Consider the following 24,796-nt stretch of genomic DNA (forward strand, 5'->3'; position numbering starts at 1 on the left):
GATGAGGGATGCGCAATTCAGCATGCATAGAATAATGATTTTTCTTTTATGATGATAATGATAATGATATTATATATATATATACCAGAACCAGATGGAAATCATTCTTCTTCTTCAAGTTGAGAACAAGAAGAATGGGAAGTGCAACAAGATAGCAACGAAAACAAGTTTAAACTGTTAATATGAAAAAGAGAAAGGAAATTCTGACCTACCAGCAAAGCATAGTAGTCAAGAAAACAGGACTGCATCATCTAGTTCTATGTCCAATGAGAATTATTAAAAGGAATTATTGACAATTAGATGGTCAGAAGTTAGATAATGCTCCAGGATAATAGAATCCATTAAGTATATAAAAGATATATCCGTATTCAGCCACTAAGCAGATAACAGCAATACTCAAACCTTCAGAGAACAGCTGATTATCTCCATTATTTGTCCTTCAGGATTACTTGAATCAGAAATGCAATATGAAAAACATCAATTAGAATGTGAAAGAGTTTCCTTATGTCATATACTACTCCAAGAAGCCTGGTGTGGCTATAGCAATATCAGTTGTAGAAAATTCACTTTTCTCTGCTGTAGCATCTTCAATTAACATTGAGTGCAGATACTTATTTGGCAACTCCAAGTCAACCTATTTAATAATTAGAGTTATCTTGTCTTGGGGATTTATTCCAATTTTCTTTTATTTCTATTGCTTCCTCTGTTAGACCACATTCCATAGCGCATTAAGGATGCAAAACTTTCCAGGACAAAAGCAGGTCTATTAAACCATTAGAAAACAACATGGAATTTCTATATTCAGAAATAAAGATGAAAGAAATTATGAACTTACGTAAATCCTTATATATGTTTTGATATCGATTGAAAAACGTAAGAAACGCTCTAGAAAATAAGACCTATTACATACGATCGATGATAATATGCGAAAATTAAAACGTGAAAAAGACAATCGCAAACATAACTTTTTACGTGAAAAACTCCAAACGGATAAAAAACTATGAATCCAAACTCGGATTAAAATCATTCACTAAAATCTGTAGCAGATAAGAAGAAGCTTACAGATAACCTACCGATTTTCACAACTCAATCTATACTGATCTTGCTTGCTAGACCCTGCAACACACTGCTTCCTGTAATAGGTTTTCAAACCTTAGTTACCCTCGAAGTTGATCCTTTCGCCTCAGTGATCCTCGAGATGTAGTTCTTTTAAATCTTACGTTGAGATGAGAACAATTCAGCACGTTCCGTCTAAAGCTGAGAATTAGTCTCCAATAGCCAAGAAAAGATGATTTCAAAATATAATGATTGACGACCTCTCTAAAAGATGATCTCCAATTTTAGATTAAACTTTTTTATATCTTCTTAGAGATAAGATAAATATCTCTTAAAAAATTCTCCACAGATTCTCTTAGAGATAAAATAAGTACATTTTGGAGATAAAACTAAATCCAAGTCAAATTTGATTTCATAGAATCTCAGATTTTGTAAAATCTTTGTGGTGCATCCGAACACAATTATGCCCATTCTAATGGTCTCTGTATTTTCGAAGGTGTTTCAAATGGTTGTAGGGTGCGTTTGAACACTTGAAAATTTGTATTTGCATTTTTGAATGTGTATTGAATGAGTCGTTCGAACGACAGACTAGATAATTATAACGAGCCATGCCGGAAGCAATGGTGTGGAGTCTTTTCTTTTAATCGACGATACGATTTATATTGTTCTCTAAGTACGCTTCTTTTTTCTTCTTTCAAAAACTCCTAGTAAAGTTTTTCTACCAAAAAAGAAAAATTCTATTAATATAGTAAATAAATAACTACTTATCTTAATATGGGCATAGTAATATCTACTTTTTTTTTCTCTTATCTTTTATCTAATATTTTTGTATTAGAAAATTCAAATTTTACCTATGGTGTTAGACTTAAATCACTCTACCCATATAGTTCTATTTGTGTCAATTTATCTCTTTATGGTATAAATTAAAATGCATCTATAATTTTTTATATTAGTATAACTATGTAAATTTATGCTAAATTTTAATACTAATATAAGTTATATCATATTAAACTTAATGTGATATAAAATTAAAATAATAGTTAGATAAATAACTAAAATACTCTTTATAATTAGGAATAATAAGATGAGAGAGGAGAGAAAAAGAAAAGAGAGAAATTGAAATGAGAGTTAAGTAAAATAATATCTTAAACATAAAATAGTATGGATAAATATAAAGGAGAAAATTATATTTTACCAACTTATAGTTATGTTTAAATTCATTTCATCCCCTATAATTTTATTTGTATCACTTTATCATTTAAGGTTATATCTAAACTGAAATAATTAATTTTTCCATCATATTTGACCGTAAAAAATTGGATAAGTTTTTTAACACATTTAAAACAATACTGATTGGATTTTAGATGATAAAAAACTTATCAAATCATCTATATTTTTTTGTCTCTAAATATATTCTTTTTCTCTAATTTATTTGATTGTCACATAATAAACGTTGTAGTTTATATCTAAGTTATCTAATAATAAATATAAATAAAAGAATAATCTTCTCAAATTTTCTACATGTATTTAATATAATTAAAGAGAGATATTAACATTTTATATTTAGAATAAAGCATTGAACTTTTACTTTTATATACTTACAACTTACAAAACACTAATAAATACAGTGCTTTCTATTAGGACTATGAGGTGGTAACTGACGTATTTAAAATAGACTAGCTTTAGTATTAAGTTTGAAAAGTGGACAATTTAAATAAATAATTTTTTTGAGGAAGCCTATTTTGGTTAAAAACTCATCTATATTATGCTAGACTCGATGATTACAATCTCAAGGACATTTATTAAGCGGGTTAATCAAGCTTGATAGAATTTAACCTAAGCACATTCGAGCTTATATCGAGCTTGAGTATTAAACTATTATATATATATATATAAGCATAATTTAAGTCTAATTTAAATTTTTATCAAGCAGTTGGCTCATACTTAACCTTCAAAAGAAGCCTTAATCTATTAGTTTCAAACTATGCAAATTACATTATTTTTATATTTATATAAAATTAAATTGAGTTTTATAGAGTTAAACTTAAGTGAGCGGTCATCTTGATATTAACTTGGAGCCCAAATAGGTATGGATTTTTCCCTTTCTATTTTTTTTTTATTCTTTTTCCTACACTCTCTTCTCCTCCCTTTTTTTTTATTTTTAGGAGGAGACATAAATAGATATTTCATTTTAGCTTAAAAAAAATTTGACAGAGAAAATTAGACAGATCTTCAACCCTAATATTGCAAAACTATAAAAATAAAGATGCCCAACCCACAAGGGCTATAAAGATACATAAAATAATAGTTCAATTTAAACATTATAGATCATCTAAATATCCAATTTGGAGAAGCTAGCCCAAGCTTGATCCACAATGTCAAAGACTATCATTACTCATTGTGAAAAGTCTAAGAATATATAATGAAACTACTACAAGGAGAAGTCAAGAAGATACTCGATAGTTGATACACGTTCTTTAAATAATTCTAGGAATATCAGAGAGAGAAGATGATGCTTGAAAATATTGGACGAAATATCTAAACTCAATAAAACTAAAAAAATTTCGACCATGAAAGAAAGAAAATATGAAGCCTAGCGCATTCCACTAACAATACATTACATATAAAAAATTAACATAAGAAATAGTAGAGATAACAAGGCCAACAAAAATTTTAACCTAAAGTTGAAAAAAATTTCATCAAATAATTTTTTCTAGTAGGCTCTACTTTCTTTTGGATACCATCTCAAACTAATTACTCTAATGGAGGAAACCAGGAGAAAAAGACGATCTTCTAAAGAAAATGAAGGGGAATAAAACAATAATAAATATGGAAGATGCACGTCCCCTTTATTTCTCAAGCTTCAATCCATATAAGGTGGGAAGGTGGGGTCATCCACTTAAAAAAATAAAAGTAATGCTTTGGTCACGCACATTTTAAACATTTGACAAATAAGCTGATGTGATATCATTTTGTCCATTGATAGTTTCTCTCAGTATTCAATAGTTGTCACTATCGATTGGTAAGATTATTCTAAAAAAATGTTTAAAGAGTGTTTCTAGACATAATATTTTTCTGAAAAAAGGAGAAAAAATCTTAAAAGAGAAGAGGAAGAAAAAAAATTAGAAGGGAGAAATGGGAAGGACCTAGGGCCTGAAAACAAATTGAATAATGACAAATCATTATCCATATTTATTTTTTTTGAAAAAAAATAACGGATATAAATATGATAGTGAATAGAAAGTGAACTTAATTATAATATCTATAAGTGCAGACATAGATCTAGGCTGAACTTATCTCTAGCCTCAAAGTCAACTATTTAAATTTTTATTCAATATATAATGGTTTGTCTTACTCAAAAAATAATTATTGGCCAATTAGGTTAGAATGTTTCTTTATCTCATTTTTTATTTTTTATCTTAATCTTTCTTTAAAGAGAGGTAAATTTGTAGCGACCGATTAGAATGACTCAATCAATTAAAACAAAATCATATAAGACACAAAAATTTTTATCACATTTTGCACTTTATAATATTCACGTTAATCACATCATCTTTCTAAAGTTTTCCACATTTTTTATTAGTGTGGCAACTTCTTTAAATATTTTATTATAAATTTATATTCTCGAATTATAAAATTCAATTTTAATCTCGCCTCATTTATTATTCTAAAGTATCTTCTTAAGAAAAAGAAAACATATAAGAAAGAAGAAAAAATGAGGGAAAATGAGATAAAAAAGAATGTAAAATACTGAGTAAGAGCATTTTTGTCCATGAGCTTGTACGCTTAAACTATGTGCATATAACACTCTAATAGAAAATCCACTAAATATCAACCCCAATATATATAAGGCTAATCAAACCAATAAAGTATTTCATGAGTTAATAACACGTAATCACTAAGTTACAATGGTGGTATATACTAAGTGATTAGGGTTGCAATCATATTTGAATTATTCATTGCATAATCAAATTTGAATTCATTTAGTTTGGAACTTATTACAAAGTTTTAGATCCATTTGTGATAGAATTTAATTTCGTGATTATAAGATCTGTTGGGTCTAGATTAAGTCAATGTTAATTTATGAGAGCTCTGATAGATATAGTATAATACATAATAATATAAAAAAATAATTTATACCATCCTCCTACATGTGATCATTCGACTAAAGAGAAAAAGTGAGAGCAATTAAAGAGATTTTTATGGTATTCTCTTGAAATAGCTTAAAATATTCTAGACATTTATCCATTGTTTAATGCATTAAAAAATTCAGTGCTAATAAGGTATAGTTGATTGGCACAAAAAAAGAAAAGAGATATTTTATTTAATAATATCTTAAATAAAAATTATTATATTTTAATAGTCGGGTTAAACTTATTTTTAGGTTCTAATTTTGTTAAAATTACTAACCAAATGTCTTAAGCAATATTGATGTAAACTTGTTGGTTCCTTCCACCCATTATATTTATTATTGATAATTGTAAATATAAATATGTAATGATCTAAAATCAAGCACACTCTTTTCCTATTACCCAAAACTCTATATTATAGACGTGAAAGAAAAACAACACTTGTCTACATTCTCATCTTTAATGATGACAAATGCAAGTACTTATTACTATTAGTAAGGTACATTTGTATTTATTATACAAATGTGCCTCATCCATATTTATAACAGATCGGTAATGTATCCATTTTTCAATAGCGATGCCAAACGATCAAAACACATGTTGAATAATCTAAAAGTTTGAGCGAAATAACCTAATATTTTACCAATTAACTATGGTCCTTAAATTTTTCGTTTGCAATTTAGCTATAAAAGTTGATAATTTATTGTAAACTCACTCCACACACCATGCAAGTTTGTAATTAGTTTTTTTAACCCTCCATACATTTTAATAAAAAGCTTTATTATGATACTTTTCTATATTGCTATGCAAATATCAATAATGACTACTTTCTATCGCTTTAATCTAAAATACGATAAGTTTGTTATTCTTATTTTGTAATATATTTAGATATATATATATATATTATCTAGTAAATATAATAATCTCTAAATTTTATGTTATTAACAACATCGCATTTGAAGTCTCTATAGACATGCATCATCTTATTGACACTTCATATAGTAAATAGTTTAAGTTAGAGTGTATTATTTTAAAAGTACAATGAGATAAAAATATATTTCGCTTTATTTAAAACTACATATTATTTTTATCTTTTAAAATTATATTTTTTTCCTCTATCAAATCTTAAATCAATTGGCAAATCAATGATCTCATTACGTATAATTGTTGCAATTATATAGTCTTTAGTTATTTATTTCGTAGCAAACTGAAAGATCATCTCTTGTCAATATTATTATCATTGTCATCTTCAACCTCTTGTCCTTATTTGATTCATTTAACTTGTCAATAAAATTATTTATTCATCATTACTTTATTTATAACACATCCATATTCTTCAGCTTCTACAAATCTAGCAATTTCAATTATACTTTCTCACTTCGACCTAGTTGTTGATAATCATATCCATATACTTAATATCCAAATGATGACTAGACCCAGCTGCAAATTGATGTTGTGATGAGTTAATATTTGAAGAAGGATAATGCACGATGAATTCATTGGGTCTAAATTGTTGTATTGTCTTTATATTTATTTCAATCATAGAATTTTTTCTTTCCTATGGATTGAGCATTTTCTCAACTGTCCCATCATTATCTATAAGCATGACAAATTTTTTCATGATTAATAAATATCTTACACTTAATCTCTAAGTCCTATTTTTTCTTACTTAGATTATTAATAATGTGTAACTTATCTAATTATTATTTATAAGTATAATTATTATTCTTACGAATCACCATTAGAAATATTATTGAGAATATCACCCTAATAGCATTACCATGCCACTATTACCATTGTTTTAAACCTTAAGATATCCAAAATGATAAGTACAAGATATATAAAATTTAAAATCAAAATTTGATAAGCATATATTTAGACTAGAAATTAGAATGTAAAATTAGGATAGATCTATAACTGTAAAATTTCCATGGAAAATTTAAATGGTAAATCTAAATTAGAAGTGTGTACTTATATATTGCAAACTTTGGACTGTAACAATTAAAATTTTAAGTACTAAAAAATCTTATAAAAATCAAAATAAAATTGAGTTGATGCAAAAGAAAAAAAAAACAAATCTATCATAATTTATCATAATAATCAAATTTATCTTAAATATAACCTTCTCTACTCATGTAAGTATGATTTTACCATAATTTATTTTAAAATGATAGATAAAAGAGAGATCTTCATAATTTATTCATGAAACCATAATTTATTATAATTTATTCTAAAATTATAAAGAGAGATGAAAGTAAATAAAAGAGGGAGAAAAAGAGAGAGGGAGGGATCTTCATAATGTATTTTGTAGCATGGAGTGAAGAAAAACTTGTAGAGAGCTTATTCTCTAGGCTTTCTAACAAATGCTTGTGGTAAGTTTAATTTTTAAAGCTTGTGGGAGAATTAGATTCGCTAAGAAGGCTTGTGCTAAAGAAAAGAGGGAGTGAAAAGAAATCAATCAGACAGAGTGCAAAGGGAGAGTTGGGAATATGATTAATAGTGTAGGACTACGTATGGCCGAGACTGACTTAAAATAGTGTTGGGTATTATAATTGTTATATAAATGCTTATCAGCATCTTTAGGACCTATTTGGATACTTATAATACTGTCATATTTAACTGATTTCATGATATTTTAAACTCTATAGTAAAATTATACATAGAAGTGTTTGGTAGCACCTCTTATGGTTAACATTTACTATGGTATTAGGCCAAAATATACTAATATCGAAGTAAAAAAAAATCTAGTCTAAGCTCCATATTTTTTTTAAAACTGAGATCATCAAGTGTTTTTTTTTTCTCTTGTGTACATTTTTTTTCTTCTTTTACTCTCAATATCTCTCATCAGATCCTGCAGTTCCAATAGTGCTTGGCACTAAGGAAGTGGAGGCGACGGAAAACGACAATAGTTGCAATGACAACAATGACGTTGGCCTTGACGGCAGTAGAGTTAGAGAAGACGTAAAATGGGCGGGGGGGAGGGGGGGGGGATCGACATAGGTGACCATCTTGGAGAAAATGTGGGTACCGAAGCGGAGGGATTAGGTGCGACACTAATCCATGAAGCTGAAAAAGCTTTCAAGGTCTGTGGTGGTGGTGAGTTGGCCACCAGCGACAATGTTGTTGGCTAGGAAATTAGTTTTTAAGGGATCAAAAGAATAAAGAGGGCTTGGATTGAAAAGGAATTATGTGGGATAAAGTAGTCAATTTGGATTGAAAGGGAAAGGAGGAGGTGATTGGAGATTTGGAGTTGAGAGAGAGAGAGAGAGGCCATGTTGATGTGGGAAGTTATTTTTGTAATTCTTTACCAATTTTTAGATATTTAATTTTGCTTTTTTGTTCTAATGTAACACATGAGAAATTTTATTGAATTGATATATTATATTTGTTGTGAATCGCTAGAGATGGTTGTCCCGAGTGTTGGTTTATCTATATTTTACATCCTTTTTGTTCGGGCTATTTAATTCTATCTCTAAAATTTTTCTTATATTTCTTTCTTTTTCTACAGCTAATTTTAAAAAAATTTCTTGTAATGTTTTCTCATATTCTTGGTCCATTATTCATTCACACGGATTGGATGAAAGCTCAAATGCAAGTATGCTTAGAGTTTTAGCAAAAAGTAAAAGGGGCCTTCACTCGGTCTCGGTGGATGGAGCTGGAGCATCGAATCTTTATCTACAAATAAATTATTAGAAATATACTCATTGCTCATATCAATCCTAATCATTTAATAAACTAGTTTTGTAAAAATGGTTTAAAATAAATATAGTGAATGGGAAAGAATTAATTTTATAAACTAGCTTAATATTTTTTTTCTAAATAGTTGGATAAAAATTCAATACAATTTCTAAAGCCCATCCAAATAACATATAGTTTGACAGCACTATGGTATTATGTTTCTATAGTAATAACATATGCATCATCGTATTACTATGATGTTAAAATTCGGAGGAAAACATCACATTGTATCCAAATATGGCCTTTAGTGGTGCCGAACATTTCAGCATCACTAGTGAGTGAATCCTCTAGCACACATTAACATCTTTATATCTTAGCTGGCCGTGAACCGAGCACTCTTAATCCTACGTGGAGAGAGAAAAACTTAAATCTATAAATAATTTGAATTGACTATTAAAATAGTAAATTTTTATTAAAATAATATCAAATTAAAAAAGTAAAAAAACAAGAAAGAAAAGAGGAATTTGAACCAAAATTTCTTTGTTAGATTCGAGTAAACCTAATCTAATCTCAACCCAACCTGTCTATAGGCCAATTTTATAATCAATACAGCCAAATCGCGCATACCATCCATTTAGGGGTGAAAATGGGTTGGATTAGCTTTGACCTGACCCGTCATCCGACCCGGTTCATATCGAATTTGAATAAAAAATTCTTATCCGATTCAAATACGAATAAAAAATTCTTATCCAATTCGGATACAGATAGAATTTTTGGAAAAAAAACTTGGATATGGATTCGGATACATACGTGTTAGATATAATTCTCGGATTTGGATACAGATATCGGATATCCGTTTCCCCACATATATATTTTTGAATGATTTACAGTTTTTAGTTTGCTTATTTAAAATAGTGAATATTGATATTGTTACTAACGATGTGTTATATATTATTTGTAGAGATTAATTTTTCTAAATTTATATGTATTTGATATACAAAAAAATTATTTTTTGTGAAACTCTTAATATTTTTGTGTTAATTATGTTTAAATAAAATATCATAATTTGTTTAAAATTCGATTAAAATCCGTTTAAGATCCGATTCTCTATCTAAAAATTATTTATACTTATTTAATTAAAATATGATTTTAAATTTTGCTATTGGTGTTATATTCGTATCTCAATTCGTATTCCGACTAAAAATACGGAGGGGGACGTGGGTTAAGGTCCTTATCGGATCCGTTTTCGAAACTAGACGAGGAGCTCTCGCGCAGAGGCCAAATCGAAGAACCCTAAACCCTTTCTCCTACGACACTTCCCTCGCTCTCGCCATGAGAGCCCTTCGGTCGTTCTCTATCACCTCCTCTCTTCTCCGAGCGGTTCGGCTCTCTAGATTCGGAGGTCAGACCTCTCCTCTCCCCTCCATTCCTCAGGTGAGTACTGCCTTTTCCCTTCATGTGCTTGGTTCTCTCGTTTCAACAGTTTTTTACTTGCTTCGTGTACTTCCCGTTTGATCTTTCTATGATTAAATAATTTTATTTTCCTCTTAATGGCATCATTTTGACATCTTCATCAAATTTATTGCATAGAGGTTCCTTTTTAAAAAAAAAAAAATCTAATTCTGTTTAGGGATCCCAGTGCAGGTACAGAAAAGATTTAGAACTTGCAGATTACTGCTAAACCTCCCATGATCTACCAATTGTACATAAGATCAAGCCGGTAACATTTTTTACTACTTATTAGAGATGCGGTATCTTGATTCCTGAAACTACATCTTTGATAAATATCAAAATCTACTCCAAATTTTAGAAATGGTTCAAACACTCTAATGTGTAAACTGACCCAAGAACTTAACTACTATGAAATATGCAAACTTCTATTATGATTGATCTTAACACAGGAAATATCAATAACATCCTTAACTGAATCCTATCTTAAACTCTAATTACATCATAAAAGGCATATTTTGATGTGCAGAGAGGACCGTGCTGTCATGATTGATCTTACAGCTTTTGCAGACTTGAATCCTAATACCATTTGATCTAAAGAGAATTTTCGCTTTATAACCATTACATCGAATAAGAAGCAGATGTGGCTTTCCTATATGTCTTAATGCTACCAATTTCTTAAGTGGTCTTATTATTTAATACTTCACTCTTCCTTGATACCAGTCTCCTTCTCTCCCTCCCCCATTTGGTTTGCAACTTCTATTGGAGGGGCTGCCCCTCCCCACCCACCGCAGAGAGATGCGGGCACGGTGCTGCCCCTGCATACCCCTTTTCCTCTATCACCAACCTCTGCTGTCACCACTCTGTATCACCGTGAATGCCATCTACCATCATAGCCTTTGTTTTTAGGAAAGAAGGAAATAGCTGTCTGGTTTAGATGGTGAGAGAAGATAGTATGGGTCAATATATATATATATGTGTGTGTGTGTGTGTGTATATATATGTCGACTGGTTGATCCATAACTAAATGGGTTAGTGGTATAAATCTGAACACGACTTGATTATTAATCGAGTTAGGTTGGTTGATCCGTTTAAAAGCTGAGTAATAATGTCAAGTTATCTGGTCGGGTCAACTGTTGTCACCACTAGGTTTAAAGCACCATGATAACAAAGCTCATCTGTAATAAGTTTATGATATAACAGAAGGATAACGATAATAACCATATTAACAACAAAGCCTTTACTTTGTAGGATTTAGTAGAATTTTCTTTTTAAAAATGTTTTGCGTGTTTTCTATATGGGGAAGTTGACTCCATAGTGCTCTATTAGTGTAGATCATCTGATCATGGCTTTTATTACTCAACTGACTTCTTGGCCATATCCAAATTGGACCTTTTGAGCTGAAGAACAGTTGCTCATCAGCCATTATAACTTGACTTGGTCCACTAATGAAATTCTAATGTCAACTAGTAACCCTCAGATTAGATATCTACCCATAACTTAAGAATGAAACACTATTAAGCAATTCGAGTTAATATGTGCAGATGGTACAAGTTTGTACAAGTTCAAACACTTCGGCTATGACACGAACTCTTGTATGTCGTTGTGTTGCATTTTTAAAACAATAGTATGTTACATTCTCTTTTGTACTTCTTTGATGTTCTACTATATATACTTATATAGCATGCTATGAATTTATGCCCATCATCTTTATGGCTTATTTTTTTTTTTATGAGAATAAAAATAGCTTGTTTCGTTTGTGAGAAATGAGAATGCCCCGCCTATTGTATTTGACAATGTATCTTATTTTTCATCAATAGAAAGTTTAGAATTTCCTTGTTCTTTTTTGCTCCGTTGCATATATTAACTGCGTACATTTGCATTTCTAAAATTATATATATTTTTTGGTTTTTTAGGTTTTAAGAAGAGATATAATTTGTTTGTTTGAGTCAAAAAGCCGCTGTCTATCTTCAACAGGTAGAATTTTTACCTCATTTTTCATTCTTTATTTGCTTTGAAGATCCCTAAAACTATGCCTTTCTATTCGTGTTGTTAATAATTATGATATTAACAAGCCTACGTGGATCATTTTTAGGTTTAAGCCTATATAGGTTTTATGAGTTTAACTAGCCTAATCTCAATTAATGTTATTGACCTAGTTACGCAATTCCCTATAGAAAATTGTCATCTATCAAATATGTTGGGTTTCATTCTTACTATTTATTATAATCGAAGATTAACTTACCATGGTATGCTTCTATTTTATTAGACATTTGCATGATGTGCTCCAATTATCTTAGATTGGATTTATGTTGAGCCAAATCTATATGTACTTGAACATTGAGTACTAGAACTACTCGAAAAGCTTCTCTCATAGGCATACACCATTTGTCTAGACCAATAGAACTTTAAGAACTATATCATGTGCCGTTGATAACTTTCTCACGAATACTTTGTTTTAAAAAAAATACTTGTGTGATGAAACCTAGTTAAAAATAAGGTACTTTCACAATAATATCATTGAAATATTTTGTGTGAAAGAAAAGTTATGATAGGAATGGGGGCCTAGCCGCTCCATTCTAATTTACTTATCAAAGGAGATGACATCATATGACTATTGGAGGAGGAGATTTGTTGGAACAGACGAAATTTGGGCCGGGCATTTGAATGCCTAGCCAACTGTTTGAACGCTGATTGTGTTCACCGTGCCATTCAAATGAGTTCAGAATATTTTAGGTTGAGTGGAAATTTTGTTGATGTGTCCTTTCCAGCTATTTGAATGCTCGATGACCATATTGTTGATTAAATTTATTTATTTCTAAAGAGTTTGATTGGTTTAGGGTTTGTTTTCTTTCTTTAAGTGCTTAGATTGATTTGGGGAATATTTGCAAGTTGTTTGAGTTTTGCAAGCAATAAGGTATTTCTTTCTTTTCTCTTCTCTCTTAAGTCAGCTGAATTAGCTAGACGGCTAGGTTTTGTGGATTTCTTCTCTTTTTGTCCATTAAGTTGCTATGATATTCAGAATTTATCAATTGGTATTATAACTTTTGTGGCCGGTTGTCTTAAATCCATCATTCAACTCATCACAAAGTCGTGGAGGATGTCACAAACATGGGCAACGTTGGCGGGGACGCCGATCTTGATACGTTTAAAACAAGGTTCAAAAAATCGGGATCAAAATTGGGATTGACTTTCCGAAAAAATAATACGTATCAGTCAGATTGATTGTATTGGTTGCCTGGATTGGATCGAACTTTTTAATTACGGAAAATTCTAAATATTATTTAAAAATGTAGGAGAACTTCTAAAAATTTAGAAAAAAGTTTATCATAAATAAGAAAATAAAGAAAGAAAAACTATGGTGCAATAAAAATTAAAAAAAAAGAAGAGATTAGAAAGAGAGTGAGTGGAAGAAAATCAAACAAAAGAAAGAAAACCATGGTGCGAAGAAGAAGAAGAAGAAGAAGAAAAAGAAGAAGAAGAAGAAAAGAGAAGAAAAAGGGAGAGAGTGGAAGAAATGAAAAAAACTGAGAGAAAAATAAAGAAATAAATTAAAAAAATATATACCAGAATTCGTCGGAGTTCATTGGAGTTCGCTGGAACTAGACTTCTTCGTAAGAAAAACAATGGCTATATGGTAAGGAGAGAAAAAAAAAAGAGTGAAAGAAAGAGAATAAGAGAGTGAGAAGGAGTGAAAGAGAGAAAGAGAGAAAGAGAGAGAAGTTCGGATCGGGCTTGGATCTGGATCGGGTTCGGCCGATCCCAATCCGGCAAACCATGGTTTAAAGTAACTCTTCATCAACAAGCAAGGAAGCAATTGGAATATGGGGAAATCATACTGGTAATGAATAATAACGTTGATGAGATGAAGGAGTAGATGTTGCGTATCGTAGAGACGTTGCCCTAACTGACGCACCAACTAGGGTAGTTGAGGGTACCCAAATTGGGGAAATTCAGCCTTGAATTAGAAGTTCTCGAGGAGGATCCTCTAGGTTGAATATTCACGACAAAGCAATTTTTTGCCTAACTAAGAACACAACTAGCGGAGCGGGTTAAGACTTCTCGCATTCCATCTGTAAGATGAGGTTTTGTAGTGGTTCCAATAGTTAAAAAAATGAACATGTTAATAGATTGGTTGGAATTTACTCGAGAGTTGGGCCTATCTGAATATGATAATTTTGATGAAGTATCCTTAAAGAAGTTGTAGCAGATAGAGATTGTGAGCGAGTATCAAAATGACTTCGAGACACTGGTCTTAAGTGTTTACAAATGGCTGGAGTCCGCGTCGTTGGGCTGCTTCATTGCTAGGCTTTAGGAGGAAACACTATTGGAGGTGAAATATTTTAAACCTAAGACTATAGCTCATGCCATGTGCTCATGCCATGTACTTAGCACGCATGCATGAGAATCATCTAGAAAAAGTGAGGTAGATGCAAGGATGGGTAGGGATCTTATCCTCGTCGACCACAAGAATGAACCAGGCATTGGTCTCGGCTAGCGGAAACACAGGGTTGATGTCGATGGAGGATTCGGTCAAAGTAACCCTAGAAGATGAGATGAAACTAATAGAGATTACCTTAAATGCCTTATCTAGGGGTATGACACTGTGAACTTTGTAGATTGCAGGATCTTTAGAAGAAAGACATATGTCGTTGCTGGTTGACAATGGGAGCACTCACAAATTTGTGAGAAAGTTTATCATTCAAAAGCTTCAAGTAAGATAGTGCCTGCTACACCATTTTATGTATTGGTAGTTGACGGAAATAGGCTAGAGTGTAGGGAGATTTTCCATGAGCTTGTGACGCGGAGGTCTGATTGCAGGACTATTGTTTCGTCGTTGATATAACAAGATTCTGATATCATTTTAGGTGTGCAGTGGTTGCAAATTTTGGGATCAGCCATATTTGACTATGAAAAGTTTAATGATAGAATTCAAGATGGTGGAAGAGAAGTACCGGTTGCAAGTGGACATTGGGACGAGCCTTCGAATTGGGAGTGGATTTGGTGCAATGAAAGATGAGTCACAAAGTGGCGGTGTTCTTGATGATGATGATGGAGATGAATCCAATTAAGTCGCCAATAGCCATGTGGAACCTATGAGATCTGGGTTGAGCTGTGATACGGATGCCTCAGAATGTAGTCGATAGATGGAGAGGTTATTGGATAATTGGACAAGTGGCATATTGTCTGTGTATTCTGGATGGGTCACACTTTCATCTGGTGTTTCATGTGTCTCAGCTTTAGAAGCAATAAACATTGGTCCATTGGGAAGGATTCAATTGGGAGATGCTATACAGGTGGACTGTGAGGAGTTGAAGCTGTGGTTTCTATATTTGAACCCGGTAGAGGTCTAGTCGCTCCATTCCAATTTATTTATCAGGGGAGGCGACATCAAGCAGCTAATGGTGGAGGAGATTCGTCGGAACTGAAGAAATTTGGGGCAGAATTAAAATGTTGTGTCAGAGCTAATGGTAGAGGTCTAGTCACTCCATGTAGTTCAAATGAGTTAAAATGTTTCAAACAAATAGGAAAGTTTGTCGATGCGTTCAAATGGCTGATAACTAGATCGTTGATTAAATTAATTCATTTTTAAAAAGTTTGATTGGTTTAGGGTTTATTTTCTCTCCTTAAATTATTAGTTTGATTATGAGACTATTTATAGGCTGTTTTACTTGAGTTTGACAAGCAACAAGATATTTTCGTTTCTTTCTCTTCTCCGTCAATTTGCCCAAACTAGCCAGGGAGTTAGGGCTTTTTGATTTCTTCTCTTTTTGTTCATTAAATTGATGTGGTATTGCTTGATATAATCTGTTGTGTCAGAGCCTATTAAATTAAGATATCAAAAATAATAAAAAAACTAGAATAATAAAGTGTTTTCACAATTATATCATTAAAATATTTAGAATAGGAGAAAAAGAAACATATGGCTGTCATTCTCTATCATTAAAAGTTCACTCCTGAGCTAAGATTGAATCCATGGTTCCACTTGCAGGTCTGTAAAAAGAACTTAGGGTGGTAAAGATTGGCTCTTACTTCCTATGACCTATTCATGCCTTTTGTCAGTGCTTTTTGGTTTTCCTTGGTTGTTTTCCTTCTTTAGTAATTTTGGACACATTGATTTAGTTAGTTACTATTCTTTACTTCGGGGCACAGTGCTTCATTCAAGTTAAGAGATAATTAGCACACATATTTAGTTGCTGTTTCAGTTTGATTTTTCTAACTTGCTGTTCACACTGACCTAGCTAGATGATGAAATAGAAAAGAGGATTGGTGAAAAGTGGTCTTCCGATTGGAATTTGAGGGGATAGGGGAAAAATACACGGTTCTTTTTCTTTTCTCATCCTCACAATCTTGAGGTTGTTGTTTCAACCAGTTGGGTGAATTATGGTACTTATTCTTGAATCGAATAATGACTTCCTATTATGACAAAGAGATCAAGAGGCAAAATACTCTCTCGAGATGATTTATAATTTAATATTAATAAGACTTGGAGATGACATACTATACCTTGATGATTGGGACTAAAGAATGAAAATAGCATCGCTTTCTAGTTTCTACTGATAAGACCAAATGCTCATCAAGTACACTTTAGTTTGTCGGCTCACTTGTCCATATTAGAAAAATCTTCACCTTTAGTTCGCTTTTTACTACCTACGACTTGATCCATGAGAAAGAGTCCTGCTTCTTACATCAGATTCTTGGTTCTTACTTGGTATCCTTTTTTGGTTGGTGTCCTCAATGGCAACATATACTTCCCTCCTTTTGTAGCTATCTGTCATATGAAGTCCTTGATTTTTGTTCTCAATACTTCTAAGTTGTTTAGATCTCTTTTTGTCTTCATGCTGGAATGGACAAGTGGTTAATATATCACATTTCCAGTGAAGCGCCTCCTTTGGAGTACCATCATAACATCATTTGTGAAATGTCAATATTTCTCTGGCCTCGTTCAACATTCTTCAACTAACAATCATCTTTCCCGTTATGACAAAGACTGCTCCATTAATTTATTCCATTTGAATGCTTCTTTAAAGAAAGTTGTGTTTAGCACCCTGCCTCTTAGATAATACTTTTGCTCCCTACCTTTTGGTTGTATTTAGAACAAGGCTGAAATTACATCTAGACCTTGTGAACTATGACGTGATATCACTTAGACCCCCTACAGATAAAAGTTGACACTAAGACTCCTTGAAATAATATAGTGAGTTATACCATTGACAAAAATTTTGATTTTACAAAATTTTATTCTGTACTTAAGCACCTTAAACTGTAATGAAGAGGGAGAGAGGTTAACAGAGATTGAGAGAAAGAGAGTGAGAGAGATTGAGAGAAGGGAGGCAAATGGAACACATATCTTGAGGGAGATTGTGATTCAGAGAGGGCAGTGTGAGGGGAAGGGGAGAGGGAGAGAAGTTGATGGAGATTGGAGAGAGAGACTGAGAAGAGGAAGAGAAATAAAAGACATATTATGATGGAGGTTACTGTTGGAAGAGGGAAATGCTGAAGAAAGATTTAGGGGATAGGATTGGGAGGAAGAGACATTGAGAGAGATTTATACCTAGTATAAATGTCATATATATGTGTGGGAAGGATGATGAGGGCAATTTTTGATATAGTTGAGATCTAGAAATGATCATGTGGTATTTATGTGCCAATTTCTAATGAAAAAGCAGAAAGCAAATAGATGGAAAAGTTTGAAACATTTGAATAGTTCAAGGGGATGTAGTGAACTTTTCTTTTTCTTTAGGGGTTTTAATGATACTATGTCATAAGTCAAGTGGTCTTAGTCAATGATGGCCGTGCTGCACTTACATGCTGACACATGGCATGAGGGGTGCCGCACGACACCCCTCCTAGTAGCAATTCGTCGTTGATCGTCTTCGTCCTTTGCCGCTTGTCGTTGAGCTTGTTTCGCTTCTCGCGGTTGACCTCGTCGTCGAGCTTGTTGTTGCTGCTCGCTGCTGACCTCGTCATTGCCCGTTGTTCATGTGCCCGAGCTCGTCGATGAAGGCGCCGCTCGCATTCGACGCGGATGCCCTAGCTTAAGGAGGAAAAGGCTCTAGTGAGTCGGGTTGAATAAAAACTTAAGCACGCAAAAGAGTGGCGATGACTAGGTCTGCGGTGAGCAGCGACAATGAGGTTGGATGCGAGCGCTGATGACGAGGTTGAAGAGTGAAGGTGAGTAGTCTCCCTCTTAGTGTTATTTCTCTTTTAATATCTAAATAATAGCCTAAATTAACGTCTAACCAACTATTGAAGATGGTAGGGTAACAAAGGGAGCATATCCAGTCCAGCTTCGAAGTGAAATATAGATACCCAAAGTGCCCTTTAGTCAGTAGTCACCTACCCACTATGCTTAAGAGGGCGAAAGTAAGATTAGCCTGTCCTGTTGACTTATCGGGCTATTGATCTGAAAAACCTGTCAGGTTAGAGTGATTATAAAGGGTTGAGGGCATATCTGACATCACTCATCTCTGGTTTAAGTTAACCAAGTTGGTAAGTAACTTCCATTTGTTTGGTATGGTGCTATTTGGATTTTGAACATCAAAATCAAAACAGAGGGGTTTTTTTGGATATGGTCAACGTGTGAAACATAATAGGCCAACAATGCAGGGTGGCACATTTTATCCTCATTAATCTGACAAGTTTCTTACACTATTATAGATTACATTTTGTTAAGTTTTGATTTTAATATGCTCATTTACACAGCCAACACCCAACTGCCAATTTAAGTTATAACCTAAGAAGTGCCGGTTGTCCAAATCATATCAAATTAGGTCTGATCAGCCTTCAGATTTGCAAAGGTTGGCCCAGAGAAATAGGTTCCTGTGCTATTCCTATCCTAAAATTGGGTTACAGTGTTACACCACATCTTTTGGGGACTCTAAATTAGCTGGCAACTATTCTGGGCTGCCAGTCACTATTCCTGAGTTACCTACTATGAGGATACCTTTTCATTTAGTGGTTTTGCATTTATGACAAATTTGTTTACGCAGAATGTGCAATAATGATTTATTCTTTCTATGATATATCAATAATGATGACAATATATTTTGAATTTTTGATTCATCACGTTATTACTATCTTCGTGACAAAGCAAAGGTGCTTTGATGAGAATCCAAAGTACTTGGAGTGAATACTGTTAGCACTTAGCAGGCTTGTAGGACCAACAACTGAATAATGGGTATGAATCTTGGATTTCTTGTAAGAAATTACCATAATTGATTGTTCTATTCAAATAAGGTTGATTTGTTTCTCAAATTTATATCTTATGATTTTTTTTTCTGTTATCTCATACATTTTCAATAAAAAAAGAAAGAGAACTCATACATTACTCATACTACATCACAATTTGATGTTTAACCATGTTTTCATTTTAGGGGGTAGTTTGATTTTGGGCATAACTACTTTAGGGTGATTCACTTATTTGTAATTTACCCTATGATTGATAACAACACCAGTAGAGTTAGTCCCCACCGACCTCCCCCCTACCAATGTCCCATGCAAGTGTCCCTACCCATGTCCCATGCAAGTGTCTAATGTCTAAACTAGTGTGAAACTGTCACATTTTCTGTCCATACTTGATGGAAAAAGTAGTAGAAATTGTCAAAAGTATTTATTGGGTGATGTTTTCCCCGTCAAAATGGACATCAAAATGTCAGAAATGCCCTTGTCCTTCCATTAATGAAATCAACATTTCCATGTCACTTCTCATTCTTTAATCGTGTAACAAAAGTACTCTTTCTACCTCCTCTATCCTTCTCCTACATCATAACAAGCTTAAAATCCTATTGAGCCTCTCTTTATCTCCATATACCTCTGACATCACATACATGGTCATGGAATTATAACATCTGATTCATCTCAAAGTTCAGAACAAGCTATTGCAGAGGAAGAACCTATATGAGGGCTTTCTGGATTTTTGGCATCATGGGTAGGAGATCTTATGATTGTTCAAGCTATGGGATAATTATAATCATAGAAGTATTTATGGTAATTTGATGTCCTCGTTATAGAACGACTGCCCAGATTTTTCATATTTGTTTAGACCACAGGGGGGCAAAAAGCAATAGAAAAATCAAAGTTTACATGGAAACGCTTTTGGGCATAAACCACATGGGGTAATTTGTAATTTACTCTCAAGAATATTGTGACTTTATAACCTTGCACTTTCCTGATTCTTGCAATCTTTTTTTAAATCACGTAACTTTGCTTGAGCTAGTTTTAATCTGTAACAATTCTTTCTTGTCTAGTGGCATATTCAAATCTATCACAATGATACTTTAGTTATTAATGCTACTCACCAAAATAATCAATTTTCCAGTTGAGATGCTGTCAGAATATGAAAGAGATCAGCTATTTGATGATGGAAAAAGGAATGAGAAAGAGTCAGCACTTAATCTTGCTATCTCTCAACTTGCGGGTGATTTTGACAGAGAATCCAATTTATCATTGGGCCGTTTCCTTCGTCCACGACATATATCTGTTATTCTTACTGGCTCTCTAAAGCTTGATTTGGCTCTTGGGATTGGAGGGCTACCGAAGGTAATTATGCTTTGGCAAATTTGTAAATATAGTGACAGTTGAGCATTTTCCTGAGGTTAAAAAATATGCAGTTTATCTTATTAGAAATGAGGCATGAGAGCATTTTATTTCTACGAACTATATAGAAGGATATTATATTTATTTTATTAAAAATTTTCATTCTTATATCTTCTTGGTTAGTGTTTTATTCTATTCTTTTGCTACCCTAAACTTAATAAAGATTTCAATTACATCCTAACTTGTTGTGAAAACATCTAGGCCAGTAGGCCCCTATAAGCAATTAAAAGCTTTCCTAATTAAAATCAGAAGCATGCTCTTTTTAGCATTTCATTAAACATTGGTGGGCAACTTATGAAGTACATAATAACTAACATCTACCATGAAGGTGAAGAAGCAAGATAACTAGAGAAGAAGCAAGATAACATGTGCACAAAATTTTATGTGGAAAACCATCAGGGAAAGAGAAAAAAACCATGCATGTGCTCTTGGACCATCTCAACTAAGCACTAATATAATGTAATGGTTCACATGACTTACAACCCTTTTCTTATAGTGACTCATTGATGATTGTTGATTCAGCCGATGCTTTGAAACTTGAGATTAGGATTGTGATTAGTCACCAGAAAAAATGTATGTATCTATCGTATCGATTGCCTATATCAGATCAGACTATATTTTAATTATATAAACCTCTAAATATTATTTAAAATATAGAAAAATTTCTAAATATTTTAAAAAAGTAATAGAAAAATAGGAAAATAAAAATTACTCGCATATGAAGCCTAAAAACTAAAAGACGTATTCAGTCAAAATCATAATAAATTTTAAGTTGGACTTGATAAATTTCTATATTCATAAATTACTATTACAAAGGTAAAATGAATACAGAGAAGTCTTTATATCTCTTCACTATTTTCTGCAGTAATAAGAAAGTGGGAGTTAAAGAGTGAGGGTACTTGAGTTCACCATAGCCGGAGGAGTTGAATCGGCTGCTTGATAAGCTCGGTGAAGTGTGAGGGTGGGAGGAGAGTGTGTGAGATGGATAATGAAAGCTGAAAACTTGAAAAAAATGCAGCTATACAAACATCTGATTTCAAAATTGCCGATAATAGGAAGAAACTAAAATAAGTCCTAATATTATGGAACTGATAGAATCTTATTGATTGGTTGGTAATTACTATGCCCTATCTTTTACTACTTTCATCCAAATCTCAAGCTTGTGCCGTACATATTCCGCTTTTTTTTCTTCTTAATCTACTAAAGGTTTCATTGCTTCTTAGTATGGTTTCAGCAACTGTATACACAATATTCATTAGGGTTATGAGGCTCATCTCATATCACTTAGACATGCTGCCATAGTCATATCCAGATTTGTTATCAATTCTGAACAAAATCTTCTACATGCCCAAATGTAGGTACTTATTTGATCTCAAACTATTATAGACTGTATATATTTTATCATATAATAGTTGCTTTAGCTTTCTTAGAACCGATAATCTTGGGAATTTCTCAATATTGAGATGTGAGAACAACAATATTTTCTTCAGCAAATCTCTGCTTTTATTACTACTCGAGTTATCGATACTGGCTTAGACATTGTTCAATATGTAGAACTGTTACATTTTTTCATTGTTCTCTCTCTCTGTGACATTGTCTTCTCTTTCACATGCCTCGTCTTTAAATAACTACTTTCGTTTACAATTCTTGATATGAATAATTTGAGATTTTATTTATGTTTGAACAAATCTTATATTTATGTAGTTATGTACATTGTGGATGTAAACATTGTTCTTTAGTTGGCCTCTTTTGCATTTAATACATGTATCTTCACTGTAGCCATTCCATCTTTCAACTTTACTGTTTCTTGTAGTTGTATCAAATTACATTTCCTGATGCTAGGATGTTAACTTAGTATTGTGTTGAACAGAACAGCAATTTTTTTCTTGGTTTTACATGATGTCTTGTGTTCTTTGGCTCGATTATTTTTCATCTTATTCTACTGTATTTTTACTATTTTTTTTGTTGAAGATACTTCTTTTCATTCTTACACTGTAGCAAACTGTTACATACCCTTCCTTTTCTGTAAAATAAGTTAAAAGCACCTTGCCATTAGGCTTTTCAGTAGAACTTAATTATGGTCTTGCACTAAGATAACTACACTAGTGAAGTTACAGAAAATTTCCTTTTTCATGCCACCCACTTAAGTGGCTTTAAGATTAAGCTTAATTCAGGGCTTTACTTTTCTTCCCTTTTTTCTAATTTTATGGAAAAAGTAGGGTGCGATTAAAATAATAAAACTACAGGGTTCAAACCATGGTTAGTAGGATCGGCCGATCCTGATTCGGATCGGGATCGACCAAACCCGATCCCCATCCAAACTCTCTCTTTCTCTCTTTCACTCTTTCTTCTCACTCTCTTTTATTTTCTTTCACTCTTTCTCTTTTTCTTTCTTTATCATGTAGCCGTTGTTTCTGTTACGAAGAGATTTAGCTCTGGCGAACTCTGACGACGTAGATCTAACTCCGGTATATAATTTTTCAATTTTATTTCTTTATTTCTCTCTCAATTTTTTCATTTCTTCCACTATCTTTTTCTTTTCTTTTTTTTTTACTGCACCAAAGTTTTCTTTCGTTTGTTTGGTTTTCTTCCACTCGCTCTCTCTCTAATCTCTTATTCTTTTCAGTTTTCATTGCACCATATTTTTTCTTTTTTTAATTTTCTTACCTTTTGTCATTTTTTTTCTAAACTTTTAGAAATTTTTTGTTCTTTAAATAATATTTAGAATTTACATAATTAAAAAAGTTGATCTGATCTAGGTGATCGATACGTATTGTTTTTTCGGAGGGCCTATCCAGATCCCGATCTCAATTTTTCGAGCCTTGGTTCAAACTAGGATCTTTTATTGTTAGATGTTATTTGTACTTCCTTTCCTATTGATCTTGTTCAGAAAAAAATTGTATTGCAGGGAAGAATGGTAGAAATTTATGGGAAAGAGGCATCAGGGAAAACAACACTTGCCTTTCATATAGTGAAGGAAGCTCAAAAGCTTGGAGGTTTGTAGAGTGAAACTTATAATTTCTCTTGTTCTTTGTATAGGTTTTGCTTGTGGCATCTTTCTTGGGCTATGAATAGGGGTGAAAACGAGTCGGATTTACTCCTACACAACCCGATTCCATATCTAGATTGGACCGAATAGGGGTACAAATTTGCTACCCGTTTTGGATTTGTATCTAGATAAGGATAGAGGTTTATAAAAATATCCAGATTTAGATTCGAATACGGTCATACATTATTTGGTCAAATTTGGATTCAGATATTGGATATCTGTTTACTCGCTTATATATAAATAACAATTTAACCTAAACCCTAAACTCTAAACTCCACCTCTCTCCCTATTCGACAAAAAATTGAAACGGCTGCCTCCATCTCTTAGAAACTCCTTCACCGGTGTCGGCGACCTCATCTCCTTCCCTCTTCATCCGCCACCACCATTGCCACCGCCACCACCTCCATCTCTCTCCCTCTTCACCGACGGCCAAGCCGTCCTCCCTTGTTATCTATTGTCCTTGGGAGATCTAGCATCAGCTCAAGGCGGAGCTCCTCGAAGATCTAGCCTTCGACTTCAACGATGAGTCTCATCGATGGATTGATAGGGTATGCTTGCACATGAGATCTAAGTTGGTTCTTTTGTTTTCTGAACTAATATTTGTTTTGTTTGAGGTGGGAGGAGAAAATCAATAGCCCACAAGATTTGAGATGTTCTTTGCTTCTATTGAGTAATCATTGAAAGTTAAGTTATGCTTTTTTTTGTTTTTCACTTTTTGCCTCTTTCTTGCATCTTTTTTTTTTTTTTTTTGATTCTTATCTAATTGGAGATAGGTATTAGTAAGTGATTGATAGTTGATAGAGTCTAGAGGCAGTTGCATTTCCGTTGTATTCAT

General features: G+C 32.8%; 1 protein-coding gene across 1 annotated transcript in view; it reads left to right on the top strand.

Moving 5' to 3' along the window:
* The first annotated feature begins 10,103 nt into the window (after nucleotides 1-10,103).
* The window catches only part of LOC140790236 (DNA repair protein recA homolog 2, mitochondrial), a 34,935-nt gene continuing 20,242 nt past the window's right edge, over nucleotides 10,104-24,796 (top strand). The window contains exons 1-4 of the mRNA XM_073140222.1: nucleotides 10,104-10,298; nucleotides 12,230-12,290; nucleotides 20,635-20,855; nucleotides 23,821-23,908. Coding sequence (XP_072996323.1) covers nucleotides 10,197-10,298; nucleotides 12,230-12,290; nucleotides 20,635-20,855; nucleotides 23,821-23,908 — 472 coding nt within the window. The 5' untranslated portion in view covers nucleotides 10,104-10,196. The remainder of the gene's footprint in view (nucleotides 10,299-12,229; nucleotides 12,291-20,634; nucleotides 20,856-23,820; nucleotides 23,909-24,796) is intronic.

This window comes from Typha latifolia, chromosome 6 (genome assembly GCF_019914945.1).
Source record: "Typha latifolia isolate L0001 chromosome 6, TyphaL0001v2, whole genome shotgun sequence".
In the NCBI taxonomy this organism is placed as follows: Eukaryota; Viridiplantae; Streptophyta; class Magnoliopsida; order Poales; family Typhaceae; genus Typha; species Typha latifolia.